Source organism: Globicephala melas, chromosome 6, assembly GCF_963455315.2.
Source record: "Globicephala melas chromosome 6, mGloMel1.2, whole genome shotgun sequence".
In the NCBI taxonomy this organism is placed as follows: Eukaryota; Metazoa; Chordata; class Mammalia; order Artiodactyla; family Delphinidae; genus Globicephala; species Globicephala melas.
The window spans coordinates 15548631-15567548 of record NC_083319.1 but is presented as its reverse complement, the minus strand read 5'-3'; the positions used below and the strand labels follow the sequence as shown (position 1 = coordinate 15567548).

The following is an 18918-nucleotide window of genomic DNA, read 5'->3' as shown; positions in this document are numbered from 1 at the left end:
GCATGTGGGATCTTCCCAGACCGGGGCACCAACCCGTGTCCCCTGCATCGGCAGGCGGACTCTCAACCACTGCACCACCTGGGAAGCCCTCTGATTGACTTTTAATTGATATCTTCAATCCACTTCTTAAGAGGAACTTCACTTCTCACAAGGCAGAGAACATGGTGCCCCTTGGCTCATAAAGTAAAACCAATACTTGGAGTCAAGCAGTTGGGTGGAAGTCAGCAATCCCATTTTTCATGAAGGCGCTGCTCTTTTATTCAACAGGCTTTACAGACAGCGCCACAGGAAGACGGAAACACGGATTCCCATCAGTGCCTCCTAGGCCCCGGCTAATCGGCAAGAAGGGCCTTTAGTCGCAAGCCGTTGCCGGTGACCCCGGGCTAATTCTTAATGAGGATTCAGCCCGAAGCTGCTGACTAGAGCAGGCTCTGGCAACAATCACTCCGCCTTCCACTGCGGTCACAAGGCCACGTGAGGTGACGGGGCTTCATGAAAAGAAGGCCTGATGACGTTCCTTCCCCTCTTCCTCGACTACTGCAGTTGGGCAGGGATTTATTCCCATTCTACCCACATCTAGAATGTGTTGTGCTGACTCAAGGCTCCCTGAGAAAAGTAATCATGGATCCCAGGCGGCTAGGAACCAAAACCCGGGGGATCTTGGGAAAGTGACTTCACCCCTTGGGGCCTCAGTTTCTTCATCTATGTAATGGGAAGCATGATCCCTATCTCTTAGTTGGTGGGAGGGATAAACTGGCTCATGGATATAAACACAATATGCCTAAGAAGGAGTAAGAGCTCAAAATAACGTACATTTTAAACAGTTCAAATACTCTGTTCCCCTCTCTCTATTACTTGTTGCAAGATGATTTTAAAAATCATTATCTTCGGGCTTCCCTGGTGGCTCAGTGGTTGAGAGTCCACCTGCCGATGCAGGGGACACGGGTTTGTGCCCCAGTCCGGGAAGATCCCACATGCCACGGAGCGGCTGGGCCCGTGAGCCATGGCCGCTGAGCCTGCGCGTCCGAAGCCTGTGCTCCGCAACGGGAGAGGCCCCCGCAGTGACAGGCCCGCTTACCGCAAAAAAAAAAACAAAAAAAAAACACTATCTTCACTCCATTTATAATGCCTACGGAGGAAAGGGATTATTGATGCTACTTCTCTTCCTCATCCTCCCTCTGCCTTTCCTCTATTTCCTCCTCTATCCCCTCCCTCCCTTCCTCTCCCTCTCCCCTTCCTCTTTCTCTCCTTCCCCCATCCTTCTAGTTCTCCCCTTTCTCCTGTTCCTGTAACGCCAATCCTATGCAAAATTTCAATTCAGCAAATACATATTGAGTCCCAATGTCCACAGCATTCTGTTGAATACAATGAAACACAAAGTTGGCAGAATCCCGTCCTTAACGAGGCCAATCATCAAATCTAATAGAAGAGGTAAAACCCAAATGCAAAAGAACATGTTGCAAAATGAAGTTTTAAAAAATGCTGTACAAGAGGTCTTAAAGAGGCTTCTCAGAAGAGGTGGCATTTGCAGGAGTAAAGGGGCATGACTCTTGCCTGAAATATGGACACATCCAACGCAACAGAAAAGGCACATGCACTTTGAAGAATGCTATCCATGCAAGAAGGCTCCTGGTATAGAGTAAGCCCTCAGGACATTGTCCTTAGGTTGAACTGGATCCAGCACGTTGGAGAATGAGAATCGTAAGAATTCAGAGAAAGGAGCTCACTATGGGCTGGGCGATTCATTCATTTAATTATTTATCCATTCATTTATCCATTCATTTAACAAATATCTTCTGATCATTCTTTATGCGCCAGCTTCTATACATCATGCTAGAGATAGAGATGGCTCTTACCAGTGAGGAATTTATACTCCAACTGGGGAGTCAGATTAATAATAGGATGATTATACTATTGCATGACAAATCCTAGGGAAGAAGGTGGGCAGGGTGTCTAACAACCAGGGCAGAAGCATTAAGAGAAGTTTTCCTGGGAGAGGTGAAAGTCCAGGAACTAGAGAGATGATGTACAAAAGTTTGAAGCAATAAAAAACAAAAGAAGATGACTGTAGTAAAATGTAAGAAATTCCACAGGCCTGGAGTAAGGATATAGTACGTATTGGATGACGGAATACGACAAAGCCAAGAAAATTGGCAAGAGTTTGATTATGAATAGCCTGGTGCCCAGGTCTATTCCTTATACCCATATCAGAGACTGTGAAGGGTTTTAAGCAGAGAAGTGACAGTATTTGATTTGATTTTAAGAAGAGCACACTGGCTGCTTCGATGGGGATGGATCAGCAGAAGTGATCAGAATCAAGAAGGCTGGTTTGACAGTCACTCCAGGGAAGAGAGAAATGATGATGGGAGGAGGTGAGCCATGACAGGGGTAAAGAAAGAAGGACTTCTAATAAGGGGATGGATATTAGTGCTGGGTATGGAAAGACAGACTGAACTCAATAAAAGAGAGAAGGGAAGTCATTTAGGGCGTGAAAAGATTCTGAGTTCACGAGTGATAGGAGATAGAGACTGGTCTGGTCTGGAAGAAGCTGAGGTTTCAAGAAGAGACACAAGGAAAGTAAAGAAGGGGTAAGGAGGAGGAGGAAGAAGGAGGGACGAAAGAAGAAGGAGAAAGAGGAGGAGAAATAATTTAAGATCAACGAGTGAAATGGGCCATTTGAACGTGAATATTAGGAGGAGGCTCTCAAAACACAGCAGAGTCTTGGGTGGCCTCTCTGGAGGTGCAGAGTGTAGATGATGCCTGGAGTCTTGCACCCCATATCCCCTCACTGCCTAGCATCCCATCTTTTCAAGATCTTGACTGTACTCTTGTCCATTTTTCTCTTTTGGAAACTGAGAGTGGGTTAGTGACTTCACTCCTTTTTCACTGAGGAAAACACTACGTGTCACTGAATCTAAGATGCCATTTTTTGTAAAACGTATCATTCTTTTGCATACACTAAGAAAATAAATAACCTGCCAATTAAACTATGACATACCATCAGTTATAAGAAACATTCTAATTTCAGAGATACTACAATCTGAAAAATCTTGTAACACATCTATGAAAAGTGATCAGAAGTAAAGTTTAAGAAAATGGTCCCATTACCACAACTGTGAATTGTACCCACCCCACCTATGGGTCCATAGGTTCTCCTTCCCTTCACTCTGTATGAACTTGCAGGAGCTCTTATCTAAGGCAAATAATTCCAGTCATATACAAGATCCTATTCACTCTTCCCTGCTCAACTATGACCCTAAAATAATCCCTCTTACTCATAGAATCAATGTTTCCCTCTCTGAAGAATAACTCCCATCAGCATATAAAAGTTTTGTTGCTTCTATATTAAAAGAGAAGAAAAACTCACGCACTCCACGTCACCTTCTGTGTTGCTTCTATATTAAAAGAGAAGAAAAACTCATGCACTCCACATCACCTTCTGCTATTGTGCCATTCACTGCGAGATTCCTCCGTAGAGTTTGCTAAACCCCTACCTTCACTTCCTCTCTTCTTATTTTCTCTTGAACTCACTCTACTCAGGCTTCCACTCCCATAATTCCACTGAAGCATCATTGTTAGGGTCACCCATGACCTCCATGTTGCTAAGTCCACAACTCTGTTCTCATCTTCATCTTACTCATCCTATAAGTGGCGTTTGACACAGTTGACAACGACCTCTGCTTTGGAAAACATTCTTCCCTTGGTTTCCAGGATACCACACTCTTGGCTCTCATCCCACGACACTGCCACCCGCACCCCTGGCCACTTCTTAGACTCCTTTCCTTGTTCCTCATTAGTATGCCTTTACCCCAACTCTTCGATATTAAATTCCCCATGGCTCAATAACTGGATTCCTTCTTTTCTCTATCTACACTCTCTCCCAAGGTAATCTTGTCCAATCTCTTATCATTAAATATCATCGCTATACTAATTTATATCTCTGTTCTCTCCCCTGACTTTCCAAATGTCCACTCATCATTGACAACCGTATATATAAGAGACTTCTCAAACCTAGGTTCAAACCTAATTAGGTTCGAACCCAATTCCTCATATCCCATCTGAACGGATCCCTCCCACAGTATTCAACCACAGCAGTAAGGCAATGCCATCATTGCTGTCACTCAGGCAAAACTTTGGGAACATCCTCGGCTTCTCTCTTTTTCTCACAAGCATTTTCTCAGTCCATTGCCAACTAATGTCAGCACTACTTAAAAATATATCCACAATCCAATCACTTCTTACAACCCTCATTGCCACTGTCATGGTCCAGGCCGCCATTTTCTCTCACCTTGATAAACACTATAGCCTCCAAGCTGGTTTCTGTGTATGTGGTCTTGCCCTCTACAGTTCTTTTCTACATAACAGTCATAGTAATTCACGTAAAATGTAAGTCAGCTCCAGTTACTCCACTGCCTGAATTTCCAGTGGCTTCTCATTTCATTCAAAGTAAAATCTGAAGTCCGTTCCATGGTCTACAAATTTCTAGATGACCTATTCCCACACTATCTCTCTGATTGTAAAGAAAATATATTTCTTTCTTTACTTGTTTCTTTCTTTCTGCTCCCCCAACACCCACACACTAAATATAAACTCCAAAATGACTGAGACTTAGCTTATTCACGTCTCTACATCCCGCTCTTAAAACAATGTCTGACATATAGGTGATGTTCAATAAATATTGCTAAATGAGTAAGTGAATGTGTGAATGAATACATTTCTGGATTATCCCTAGATTTCAGCAAAAGATTTTCCCTGCATCTGTTTCCACTTCAGTGAGCTACAAAGGCAGAGGTCTGCTCTCTGTACGTCCATCTCACCAGATGGATACTAGATTAAATTACATGACAATGTCGGTAAAACACTCAATGGGCTTCTTGGAGAAAGAAGGATAAAAATAAGAAGTTATCATTATGCCACTAGCATTATTACAACTAGTTTAGTTCGGTGGTTGCTGCTTTGACTACTAATAGCCTCTGCTCATTTCCATGATCCTTTCTTCCTCATTTTGAGTCTCCTTCTCCAATCCTCCTCTTCCTGTTTCCTATTTCCCTCCATCTTTGCCCTGATTTGTGAACCTTTTATGAAACACCACAAAGTGAATGTCATTAGGCTGTCATTCATATCATCCTCAATCTACCCAAATAAGCCTCTGCAGGATCTCACGCCAGCCTCTTTCAGAGGCTTTAGGAGGGGAATAGAGGAATACAGAGCAACCCGTTTTGAGAAGGAGAAACTCTGAAATCAGGTCAGGTTAAAATTCTGGCTCAATCACTTATTAAGAAACCTCTCTCAGCCTCAGTTTTCTCACCTACCAAATGGGGATGTTATTTATGCCTTCCTTATAGGAATGCTATGAAGATTAAAAATGTAATAAATCCAGTTATACAAAACAAATAAATAAGAGTTAAAATAAAAACAAATACATAAATGTAAATATAATAAAAATAAATTAACACAGTCCCTGGCACTCAAGGAAGTGTTCTATAAATAATATCTATTATTTCTGGTTCCTCCACCCCTCAGTCCATACAGTTTCCCTTCTAGCTGGGCTGGATCACCTCCTGATCATTTGTCTCTGCTTTATTCATGTCTTCCCTTTGCAGAGGATGTCAAGATAGAGCACATTATTAAATAAATTTTTAATAGCTGCATATTGTATACACAGAAATGTACACATATAAATCATGTGTGTACAGCTGCATGAATTTTCACAAAGTAAACACGTCCATGTGTGGCTACTGTGATCACGAAACAGAACATTGGGCTTCCCTGGTGGCGCAGTGGTTGAGAGTCTGCCTGCTGATGCAGGGGACGCGGGTTCGTGCCCCGGTCCGGGAAGATCCCACATGCCGCGGAGCAGCTGGGCCCGTGAGCCATGGCCACTGGGCCTGCGCGTCCGGAGCCTGTGCTCCGCAACGGGAGAGGCCACGACAGTGAGAGGCCCACGTACCACACACACAAAAAAAGAACATTACCAAGACTTCCAGAAACCTCTCTCATCTCTCTTCAGTCACTTCCCCATTCCTCCACCACAAAGGTTAATGCTCTTTGGAATTCTAAAGCAATGTATTTGTTTTACTGTTTCTGAGCTGTGTAAGAATGGAATCATACAGCACTTCCTCTTTCGTGTCTGGCTTCTGTTACTTAATGTTGCATTCATGAGATTCTTCTATATTTTTGCATGAAAGCGTAGTTGATTCTTTCTCATTTCTGTATTGTAGCCCATCATGTGAATGTATGACAAGTTATTTACCCATTTTTTTGTTGATGGCCATTTGGGGCTATTTCCCTTTGGGGGACTATTTTGAACAAAACTCCTATGAACATTCATGGTTTTTGGTGAACAAAGGTCACACTTCTGTTGGGCATATTCCTAGGAGTTGTAATTGTTAGGTCATAGGGTGAGGACATATTGAGTTTTCAGTAGAAGCTGCCAAAAAGAGTTTTCCAAAGTGACTGTACTAATTTATTCTCCCAGGAGCAATGCATGTAAGTTCCCAGTGTTCAACATTGTCACTCCTTGATACTGTCACATTTTTCAGTTGAGCCAGACTGATCGGTGTGTTATGACACTGTTTTAATTTACATTTTCTGAGGACTAGTAAAGTTAATCACTGTTTCAAATATTTATTAGCCATTTTGATATTCTTGTTTGCGAAGCGCCTGTTCATGCCTTTTACCCATTTTCTTGTCTTTCCGGATTGCCTGCCTTTCTCTTATTGGTTTTACAGGTTATTTACATATTTTACACATGAGTTCTTTGTCAGATACATTTATCACCAATATTGCCTTCCACTCTGTAACCTGCATTTTCATTCCATGAATAGCATCTTCTGATAAACAGGAATTCTTAATTTCAAAGTAGTCCAATTTATCAACCTTTTTCTTCTACTTGGTGCTTTATGGATGCTACTGAATAAGTATCAGCCTACCCAAAAGTCATGAGATATTCTTCTGTCTTATATTTAAGAAGTTTTTTTGTTTTACCTTCCACCAGGAGAATATTTTTTCCTCCTTTCTATGATCCCTCTACCTAGACAGACAGAATGGATTACCTCCTTTTCCACATCTCTGTAATAGTATGCATTACTTTTACTAGCTCTACTATATTACACACTACCTTGAATCATATGTATTTTCCTGTCTGTCGGCTCTCTTACTCCCACTCTCCATTCACTCAAATACCTAAATCTTTCATGGTCTTTTCACTGAATCCTGGTAGTGACACCTCCTAAGTAACTCCAAAATTGGTCTATTTCTCTCCATCCCAACTGTTGCTTCCATGGTTTCAGTCTGTGACATCTCTTCTTCAATACTGCAGTAGCCCTTAACTAACCGGTCACCAACCTCCAAACTACTCCTCTCTAATTAATTGACCACACAGTAGCCAGAGTGATCTTCCAAAGCATTAATAATCTCTTCCTGCTACTTTGTTTTTTAAAACCCTTTTATGGTTCCCATTACTCTCAAATTAATATTCAACTCATTAATGTGCTACAGAGGCCTTCTAGGATATGACATATTATTTTGCCTTTCTCACCATTGATATCTCTGCTTTAATCTCTTAAGATCTTTTCAATTTCCTTGAATGCCATTCACGAGGACTCTGCCCCATAGCTATGTCCCTGCCCCCTTCTCCACTCTTCAGGTCTCATTCTGTGCATCTTTTTATCAAGAAAACTTCCCTGATTCTCTAGTAGGTGAAATCTCCATACTACTGGGTATCAAAGAACCGTCACAATTTTTTTCCATCCAAACTCATTGCACATTATTATTCGTCTAAACCCATGTTTTTGATAGAGTGTATATTTCCTTGGGGCAAAAAGTATGTCTGTCTTGTTCACCACTGTTTTCTGTGCCTAGCCCAATGACAACATGAGTTCTTGAAAAATATTTGCTGCATGGAGTTGAACTGATTTGTGCTCACAGGCCCAGGATGTAGCACTGAATTTGGCACATAGTCAGTCTCGATAAAGGTTTGGCGATTCAGCATCTTCCTAAGCATCAGTATCGATTCAATCACCAACACGGTGGAATGATGATTAAATAGTTTCTATAACATCCCTACCAAACGTCACCAACATATAACCCTAATAACAAGAGAGTCACTATATGCTTCAGCAGGACATTCCAGGTTTGGACATGAATGTGCATTAGAAGATCTATTTTATACTGAGTTTAAACTGAGATCTAGTTTAAACCTGGGATCCTTGTAGTTTCCCACATGTAGATCAGGTTTGCCCCATTTTATCCATATTATCGAATTTGACTAACTTTTCTGCAAGACAGCCCTTTAGGTATCCACAGACACATCCTTCTGCTCTAAGTCCACCTTCATCAGTTATGTATTATAAGACACTCTCCTTCAGTTTCTTGATGTCCCTCTTGAAATGTGCTGCCCACACTTGGACCCAATCCACCAGGTGTGCTCTGACCGATCTAGAACAGAACAAAGCTGTCATCTCCTTCTTTTGTGTGAATAACATGCTGCTAATAATGTAACCAATGGCAGATCTGGGTTTTAGGACTGAGGCTTAGGCTACAGGTGCTTACTGAGAAACGGAATTCAAAATTACATGTGAACATGAATATGCAGAATGAGAAAATTTAGGGACTTAGAAGGTGAGGGAGCCCTGGATCTTAAGCTTCCTTAGCTTCACTGTAAATCAGCTTCTAAATGGCCCTAAGATCTTAATAAATTCCTAGTGAGATCCTGTTAATCCCAACTAATTTACTCTGATTATAACTTACCTCCTACGTGCACAGCAGGGTGACCAGACACAGACCGGAGCCGTACTTCCTGGATTCAAACCCTGCTCTCATCCCACAAGCTCACTGTAGGCATCACAGGAGCTAATATTGAAAATCCTGGTGCACCCAAGGTAGGTCTGTCTTCCTTATTCATTTCTTATCAGGCATTACCAAACTCATCTGTCTACTCTTCTGTCTACTAAAGGGGTGCAGGATTATTCTTCATGTACTTGAGGTTTTGTTTTGTTGGCTTTTGTTTTAATGCTAGACCACTCTCTTGGCCTGAATTTTCCTGATGGATTTTCATTCATTGCTCCCAAGTGACACTACCAAGCTTGCTCTGTACCACTTTCCAACCATCTTCTATAACAGGAGCATGAATCAAAGAGTTGCCAAGGAACCAGAATATAAAAGTCACATTAGGCTCTGTTTAGCTCGACCTGCCAATCTCAACCCAAATTTCCTCCCACTGACATTCAGAATCACCTTTATCAGATACCTTTCTAAAAGGTCACATTCTTAGTTCGCTCAAAGTTAAAGCATATGACAGTTTTTATGACTATAAAGTTAATACACGATCATTGTAGAAAAGTTAGAAAAGGAATTGGAAGACTAAAATAAATCATCTCTAACCTAATCATCCAGAAGTAACCTCTTTTAACATCTCGCATAATTCCTTGCAATGGTATTTTTCCTTATCCTTTTACATGAAGATCATGCCATACATTCAGTCAGAAACCATCCACTTTTTAATTAACATTACAGTAAATCATTTTCACGTATCCTGAAAATTCTTTATAAACAACATTTCAGCACCTGCCTAATATTATGTTGTATAGATGCTACACAATTCATTTAGTCTCCTCATGTGGAAAATTGAAATCTTTACATTGTTTTTTTCTTTGCTATTATAAATTATCCTTTTTAAAACAGCACTATCTATACTTAAAGTTTTATCATTTTCCCCCTACAATCTCCCCTCCTCTTTATGATGAATTAATCAGGATAAAATGACTATTTTAAAGAGTGTATTTTCTTCAAGGTCTTGAGTATATATGGAGCACATAACATGTACCTGACATATAATAGATAATAAACAAATACAAATATGTATGTATTTCAACAAATTAATCCTTAGAATTGTTGCAATTTCACTAGCCATGCCTAAGAGGATCCGTCTTTCTATATTCCAGCCAGCACTGAATGTTCTCATTTGTAAACTCTGCTAAAAGCACACACACACATACACAAATACGTACGGGTGTATGAATATACTGAAGACCACTAATGATTAACAAATAAGGAGAAAGAAGTTGACATAGAACCAAAAATTCTATAAAATGCCCTATAGTTCTTGGAATTCAAATAATATCTGCCAAAATATATTGAGAATCAAACACAATAATGTAGGAAATTCAGAGGCTATGATATGAAACTTTAATATATATTAGATCTGGAACATCTATAAATAACACTGTTTAGACACTTTCATCAAAACAATCAGATAAAGCTCACATTTCCATACTTTATATCTGAAAACTAATTAATAACCATGAATTCAATGTCCCATATATGTTAAAATTTTTAAAAAGACATCATATCACAACTGTCTTAATTTGCATATTTTTATTTTTTGTTGGTTTCTCTGCCTTTCATCTTAGTTTTCATTCTCCCTCCACATCATGCCTCCTGATACCCCCTCATCCCTCCTCCCCCAGGCTGCTCTCCCCTCCCCCTCTCTGTTCCCATCATTTCCACTGACATCCTACCTTGAAGGTGCAGTTTGCTCTCCGTGCTTTGCAGAAGGACGGAACTCACAGAGTCCAGATTGTCATAGCTGTTACAGCCCAGAGGCCCAGTGCGTGTCTCTGTGACCTGGAGTGGACATCAAGGGCGACAGATGTGAGACAGATGCCCTTGTCTGGGACAGATCCTGCAGAGTCAGCCCCCAGCAGAGCTCAGGCAGCAGAGAAAGCCTGACCTGAGCCAGCGGCCACTTCTTGAGCCCCTTGCCTGTGTCAAGGACCATGCCTGACTGTTGCCAAGCAGACAACGGGATAGCAGGGCAATCTAGCAGACTGGAGCCAGGACGCCCACGTTCTATCCTTGGTTCTCACTGCACAAAGCCATTTCAAGTATTATATGAACTAAAAATAAGTGGAAACACTATAGTGTATTTCAAAAGCATGGGCTTTGGAGTTAGGAGAGTCAGTGTTAGATCCTGGCTGTGCCCTTTATTTGCTGTGTGCCCTCAGGCAGTCACTTCTGTAAGCTCCTGCAATCTGAAGCTAGTAAATCCTAGGGTGGTGAGCCTAAACCTGATGGGTGTAAGTGCCTGACACATGGCATATGTTCAGTAACTGACATCTTATTACCAAGAGTCTCTATAAATTGTAACGTGCATTATCGATGAGTAAATATGCGTTATCATTAGGCAAGAACAATAAAATTATTCCCATTTTCAAAAAAAAAAATTAGCAAACAGCACAGTCAGCTCCACTGCAGAATGATCACCCCAATCCCCTGGTGGTGTGTTTCTCAAACACTTAGAATAATTGAGGGGGTGGACAAGAGGGAAACAGCTATTCTAAAAGATAACCTTGAAATATGAATGGTTTAGTATGTAAAGTGGTTTCTTCATGTCTTTAGCCTTTACTTTCCATTATTTAACACAATCACTTGTAGGCTTGTTTTGAGGTTTGCATCCAGCTGTAAGGACACAGCGCTGACTGCTGTCAGGAATGATGACTTGGGAAATAGTCACACAGATCTCCCAATGCCAGCTCTGCCCCGTCCAGCAGCAGAGCCTTGGATCACTAACTCCTCTTTCTAAGCCTCAACTTCTGCATCTACACAATGTCAGTAATACTGTTACCCACCCTAACGGTAAAGGGACCACATTTTTGAAGTATCTAGCACTTAGGAAACAGTACAAAAATGGAAGGTTATTAGGCTTTGCTTTTAAAAAATAATGTATTCTTTTTTGTGTACAGAATAATGACCTCGTTACTGTTCAATGAGATTCAAAACTACCAATCCGTCTTGCTAAAGATGCTCGGGAAGAGAAACCACGGGCAAAACCTCCCCACCTGGGTCAGTTGCTCATCTTGGACAAAGCTGGCAGGGAGACCAGTTCTAGCCAGCTGGGTCTTGAGGTAGCGTCAAGAAATGGCTAGAAAAACCCAAGTGCCAGACTGAGTGTCGAGGATGGTGCTACTGCAAGAATGGCTCCTTGAGTGGCCTGTGTGCAATTTCTCTAAGAAATTCCTCGTGAGGAGGCACACTGCACTTCCGGGATGCACAAAAGAGGATTACCTTCTGACAGAGCTTCAATATCTCAATTCCGCATCCCATCCCGCGGGGAGGGAACCATTTGGTGATAATGAAAACCAGGCCTTTGCTTCACTCAGACTCCGATGGCTTCATCGAGCTCCATGTCTCTGTGCTGAGCTCCCTAACACCATAATCCCCCCAATATAGGCGATTCTTCTCGGATAAACTGGCTCTTTGTTGATCTGATTTATTTCTCCCCTTCCTCCCTCCCTCCTCAGCAAGTCTCTCCCCTCCCACATTTTTTCTCTTCCCTTGGTCAGTTTCTGACTCATCTGCCTAACTTCCACCAACACTCCCCGGCAACCCCTCACCCCTTCACACACACTTTTTCCCTAGAGATCCCTTTTAAAGTCTTGATATAAGACTAGGTCTGCATTTTATTCAGAAGGAAGATGCTCAGGAAGAAAAAATAGACTGAAGAATGAGGTAAAATGCAGGTATAATCTGGTTTAAGAAACTTTGAGATGCAAAAAAATCTTCATTGAAACCCTCCAAAGAACTAATCCTTTTTTATCAAAAATGTCCTCCTTTATTCTCTTTATAAAGATAATCCTTGAATTTACTGCATTTAAAGTGGAATTTTTTTAAGTACCTATGCTCTAAGGCATTGAGCTGAAAGTCTCCACAGCTGTTCTTACCAATGTGGCTATTTAAACTTAAATAAATTAAAAAAAAAAAACCTTACAAATTTAGTGTCTAAGTAGCCACATGTCACATGCTCCATAACCCCATATGACTAGTGGTTCCTGTCTTGGCCAGCACAGATACAGTCTCTCCATTATCTTGGAAGGGTCTATTGGACAGCGCTGGGGTAGATGAGCATGGGTCAGCACATGACAGACTGCCTGATTTATAAAGTTTTATTGGAACACAGCCATGCCCATTTTTTACACACTGATTGTATGGCTAATTTTGTGCTATAGCAGCACAGCTGAGTTGTAGTAATACCGATCATATGACCTGCAAATCTTAAAATATTTACTATTGACCCTTTACAAAAAATCCTCGTGGATCCCTGGTCTAGAGAGTAGAGTTCTAGCCCCTGTTAATGCACTGGCTAGGTGTGTAACCCTGAGCAGAAGTCTTTAACCCTTGGACCTGAGTGTTCCCATCTGTAAAATGGGGAGGGAGGATGAAAAACACAGGTGTTGACCAATTACTGACCTAGGCATAATCTGACTCTTGAGAGCTCTGTGACCTTTCGAAAATGATTTACCCACTGTAGCCTGTTCCTTCACCTAGAAAGGGGGTCTGGAAATCATCCACACAGAGCTTTAAGAGTGAAGGAGAGTAAGCTGGGACAAAGAGAGAGAGTGGCATGGGCATATATACACTACCAAATGTAAAACACATAGCTAGTGGGAAGCAGCCGCATAGCACAGGGAGATCAGCTCGGTGCTTTGTGACCACCTAGAGGGGTGGGATAGGGAGGGTGGGAGGGAGACGCAAGAGGGAGGGGATATGGGGATATGTGTATATGTATAGCTGATTCACTTTGTTATACAGCAGCAACTAACACACCATTGTAAAGCAATTATACTCCAATAAAGCTGTTAAAAAAAAAAAGAGTGAAAGAAAGTACTATGTTTAATTCTGCCACGATTACAGCCAGGGTTGCCCCAGGAAATCAGTGCATGTGGTCGCCTTAATGACAATGCTCGGGATATTAGGGGCACTTGACAACCTCAGGCACCTCAGGCAGAATGGTTGGAGGGGGGCACTGTTAGCTCCCTGGGTAAGAAGCCAGGGATGTCATCTGCCCGTTGACTCGCAGGCCACCTTTGTGCAGTGCTGTTGTCTGAGAGCCTGCCACCCGAAGCCACCCGCAAGCCGTACCTTGATTGCTCCAGTTGATATCTGGATCTCATGGAGCCTCCTCATGGTACCATCACGGTCCACAAAGTAGGACGATGCCAGCTGGTGCAGAGCTTCAACACTTTGAGTGGCATTCCCTGACTTCCTGTCCAGGCGACTTTTGTCCATGTACATGGTCAAGGCTTCCTCCCCTGCACAGAAAAGGAAAGAAGCCAGGCAGCCCGTTGAGCTTTGGGATGCGTAGAAAGCCTTCACGGCTTGGATGCCGAAAATACCTTCAGACCTCTCACTCATTTTGCCCAAATTTCCTTCTGCCTCTGAAAATCAAGAGCACAATGAAAGCAAGACAGTCCAGAGGTGTCTGTAAGCGCCAAGCTCCATCAGGACGCAGATCATGGAAAGCCTCTTAGTCGTCAAGTCCAGCTCTTACTAATCCACGTCATAGTTCTCACCAGCATCATCTCGTAACACAACTCACTTCCTCTCTTCAAGGCTCAGGCTTTTCTGTAAAATGATGGATTCGCCATAGATGGTCCCTTCCCATTCCTTTCTTCTCCTCTGTTTCCTCCTCATCATCCAATTCCACCTATTCCTCCTCTCATTTCTCCCCTCTCTTCTTCCCTTGTTCCTTCCTCCTTTCCTTTCTCTCTTTCTCCTTCTGCTACCCCTTCCCAGACAGATGGATGTACGGATGGATGGATAGATAAATAGAGATATAGACAGAGAGAGAGGGAGAGAGATAGAGAGATAAGACATAGTTCAAACACAGATACAGACAGATAGAGAGGAAAAACTAAACTGTCAGCCCTGTGATGTCAGACACTGTCTATATTAGCCACTGCCGTACCCCTTGTACAAAGCCCAGTGCTTGGCATATAGTAGATAGTAAATAGTTAAACCATCAATTTTTTTCATTCATTCAATAAGTATTTCTTAAGTTACATCTTGGGGAGAGAGGAGATGACATGAAAGTTAGGCATAGGGTGGAAGAAACAGACAGAGAGAGAGAGAGAGAGAGAGAGAGAGAGAAACAGAAAATCTTATATAATTTACCATGAAGTTTTCCTTAGAAATACATGCATAGATTACTAACAGTACTAACTAATGGTGCATTTTATTTTGGACAACAAGATGTTTCACCAGAACTTCATAAAGGAAGCTCCAGATATGCCACCTAAATAGATCTGATCATTGTACCGCTGGTTTCACTCTCAACTAACTGTGAACTTGGGGACATTTCTTAACCTCTCTGATTCTCGGTTTATTCATGAACAAAATCAGGAGAAGAACAGCACCTACTGCATAGAATAATTAAGAAGAATAAATTAATTAACACACGTAAAGTCCTTATATCATTGTCTGTTCATTGTAGCAATCAAAAATCATTTGGAGTAGTAGTAGAAGGCAGTCTCTAGAACTAGACTGCCTGGACTTGAACTAGCTATGGGAACAAGTTACCTGCACTCTTTATACCAGGGGTCGCCAACCCCGGTCTGCGGCCTGTTAGGAACCAGGCCGCACAGCAGGAGGTGAGTGGCCACAAGCTCTCCATCGCTCCCCACCGCTCCCCACCGCTCCCATCACTCCCCACCGCTCCTACCGCTCCCCACTGCTCCCATCGCTCCCCACCGCTCCCATCACTCCCCATCGCTCCCCACCACTCCCATCACTCCCCACCCCTCCCCACCGCTCCCACTGCTCCCCACCGCTCCCATCACTCCCCACCACTCCCCACCGCTCCCCACCGTTCCCCACCGCTCCCCACCTCTCCCATCACTCCCCACCTCTCCCATCACTCCCCACTGCTCCCCACCGCTCCCACTGCTCCCCACTGCTCCCATTGCTCCCCACCGCTCCCATCGCTCCCCACCACTCCCCACCGCTCCCATCACTCGCCACCGCTCCCATCACTCCCCACTGCTCCCCACCGCTCCATCACTCCCCACCACTCCCACCGCTCCCCACCGCTCCCATCACTCCCCACCGCTCCCACCACTCCCCACCGCTCCCCACTGCTCCCCACCGCTCCCCACTGCTCCCCGCCACTCCCCACTGCTCCCATCGCTCCCCACTGCTCCCATCGCTCCCCATTGCTCCCATCGCTCCCCACTGCTCCCATCGCTCCCCACTGCTCCCCACCGCTCCCCACCACTCCCATCGCTCCCCATTGCTCCCATCGCTCCCCACCGCTCACATCTCTCCCCACTGCTCACATCGCTCCCCACCGCTCACATCGCTCCCCACCGTTCCCCATCCCTCCCCACCACTGCCATCGCTCCCCACCGCTCCCCACTGCTCCCATCGCTCCCCACCACTCCCATCGCTCCCCACCACTCCCGTCGCTCCCCATCGCTCCCCATCACTCACATTACCGCCTGAACCGTCCCCCACCCCCATCCGTGGAAAAATTGTCTTCAACGAAACCAGTCCCTGGTGCCAAAAAGGCTGGGGAATGCTGCTCTATACTGCAGTTTCTGCATGTGTAAAATTGAGAGTACTAACTGTACTTTCCTCCTAGGGTTGTCATAGGATTGAATCCGTTAATGACATAAAGCACCTGAGCCCTGCCTGGCACATAGTAAGCCCTGAGGAAGGGTTAACCACCGTTATTCGATTACCACAAAATACCAATCGTATGCGACTTATCCTTACTTCTAGTCAACCCAGTACAACAGGATAGTCAGAGAACAAACATTACCGATACTTTCTGAGGACAAAAGCCTGATATCTAAGATAACTGAAATTTCTTTAGAACACTGATGATTTCTGAGTTGAATGGAAAACACAATTTACTTTCAAAAGAACAGTGGTTATCCTAGGACGAGGGCACAGTCCTGACCTAGGTTAATTCTTCTGCCTTGGACCCCTCCATGACTGCTTCTAGAAAGTGGTTTCATTGTCATTCAGAGTTCTCCACGTGCAGCCTCCAGCCTGTCTTTTCAGCCCTGTCTCCCTCCCTGTGTTCCAGCCAAACCATTCCTTCTGCCTCCATGGTTTATTCTTGCCAATTCCTCTCAGGCTTTCCTCAGACTCTTTTTTATTCTGTTTGGAATACCATTCTGTCCCTCCCCTAAATGGCTGACTATTGAAATCCTATCCAGCATTTTGGGACCAATTCAAACATCACTTCCTCTTACTGCCCTGTGTCCTTGACCTGGCATCTCCTATACACTCTTCAGAGCCTGCTCGGCTGGCCATCACCTTACTGGCGAGGTTTCCCCAGCCACACCCTCCCCCCCGCCCCCCCCCCAGAGAGCTGTCATCACCTCTGTCCATCACGCTCTAGTGTGTCCATTACGTTTAGCTCAGCATGCATGCACTGGGTATTCCGTGTGTTCTGAGCACTTTGGCAGGCACTGGGTGACAAATGAATAAGACAGTGTCCCCGTTCTTAGAGTCACCCAGTGACTACATGCATGCTGGCCAGTACAGGAACCACTGGCCAAGTGTGGCTACTGAGCATGTGAAATGCAGCTGGTCCAAACTGAGATGCACTGTACCTGTAAATTACACACAGCAGAGTCCCAAGATCTGGAAAATGTAAAAAAACAAAGTAAAATATCTAATTAATTAATAAATGCTGGAGAGGGTTTGGAGAAAATGGAACCCTCCTACATTGTTGCTGGGAATGTAAACTGATGTAGCCACTATGGAGAACAGAATGGAGGGTCCTTAAAAAACTAAAAATAGAGTTGCCATATGATCCAGCAATCCCACACCTGGGCATATATCCAGAGAAATCTCTAATTCGAAAAGACCCATACACCCCAATATTCACAGCAGCATTATTCACAACGGCCAAGACACGGAAACAACTCAAACACCCATCAACAGATGTTTGGTTTAAGAAGATGTGGTATAAGATCTTCTTAAACCAAACATAAAACCAAGCCATAAAAAGGAATGAAATAGTGCCATTTGCAGCAACATTGATGGACCTAGAGATTATCATACTAAGTGAAGTAAGTCAGACAGAGAAAGACAAATAGTATATGATATCACTTATATGTGGATTCTAAAAAATAATACAAATGAATCTATAGACAAAACAGACTCACAGATAGAAAACAAACTGATGGTTACCAAAGGGAAGGCAGGGAAGGGATAAATTAGGAGTATGGGATTAACAGATACAAATTACTGTACATAAAATAGATAAGCAATAAGGATTTACTGTTTTTTCAGAATTTTTCAGAATCTGAAAAAAGTATATATAACTGAATCACTTTGCTGTACACCTAAAACTAATACAATATTGTAAATCAACTATATTTCTATTAAAAAAATAAAAACAGAACTGTAATGGAAAAAAGAAATAAAAATATCATTAATAGTTTATTAGTTGCATGTTGAAACGATGCAGGGTGCCTGCATCCCTGTAGATAATGTGGGACCCAAGACACTGATGATCTGGTCTCTCTAGCTGCATCCCGTGCTGCTCTCTAGCTGTGCTCTATCCTGTACAAATGTGCCCTATTTTCTCTTATGGTTGGGACTCTGCTTTTCTCCTGGCTAACTTCTACTCATCCCTCAGGTGTCACTTAAGACACCTCCTCTAGGTAGCCTTCCCTGAATCCCCCACTGTTTACCTAAACTAAAGTAAGAACTCTAACCACGGGCTCCCACGATCTCTTTTATTTCTCCAATATGTTACCTGTCACATTTCCTGGTGATTTCTTGTTTAATAGCCTCTCTCTTTTACTAGAGGAGAAGCACTGTGAAGTCAATGAGTATGTAGGAGTCTTTCGTCATTTCACTGTCTTTGCCTAGCACGATATGGGCATATATTATGTGCTTAACAAATGATCAGGGTATGTGTGGGTAAATGGATAAATGTGGAAGTGGTCCAACTCTACGGTGTTTGTTGATTGACTGCAATCTTCCAGTAAGAAGATTCATCATTTTCAAAATTAATCTCTGGGTTCCACATGCCTAGACTCAAGTTGAGTTCAGAATAAAAAACTCATATATGCACCTTCCCATGAAGTCTTCGCCAGTTATGCAGGAGGACACAATTGG

General features: G+C 43.1%; 1 protein-coding gene across 2 annotated transcripts in view; it reads right to left on the bottom strand.

Annotated features, from left to right (window-relative positions):
* Window positions 1-18918, bottom strand: part of BRINP1 (BMP/retinoic acid inducible neural specific 1) — a 178346-nt gene that overhangs the window by 42548 nt on the left and 116880 nt on the right. For both annotated transcript variants that reach the window (XM_060300556.1, XM_030858386.2), the window contains exons 4-5: window positions 13921-14090; window positions 10521-10626 (exon numbers count right to left, since the gene is read on the bottom strand). In XM_060300556.1, coding sequence (XP_060156539.1) covers window positions 10521-10626; window positions 13921-14090 — 276 coding nt within the window. The remainder of the gene's footprint in view (window positions 1-10520; window positions 10627-13920; window positions 14091-18918) is intronic.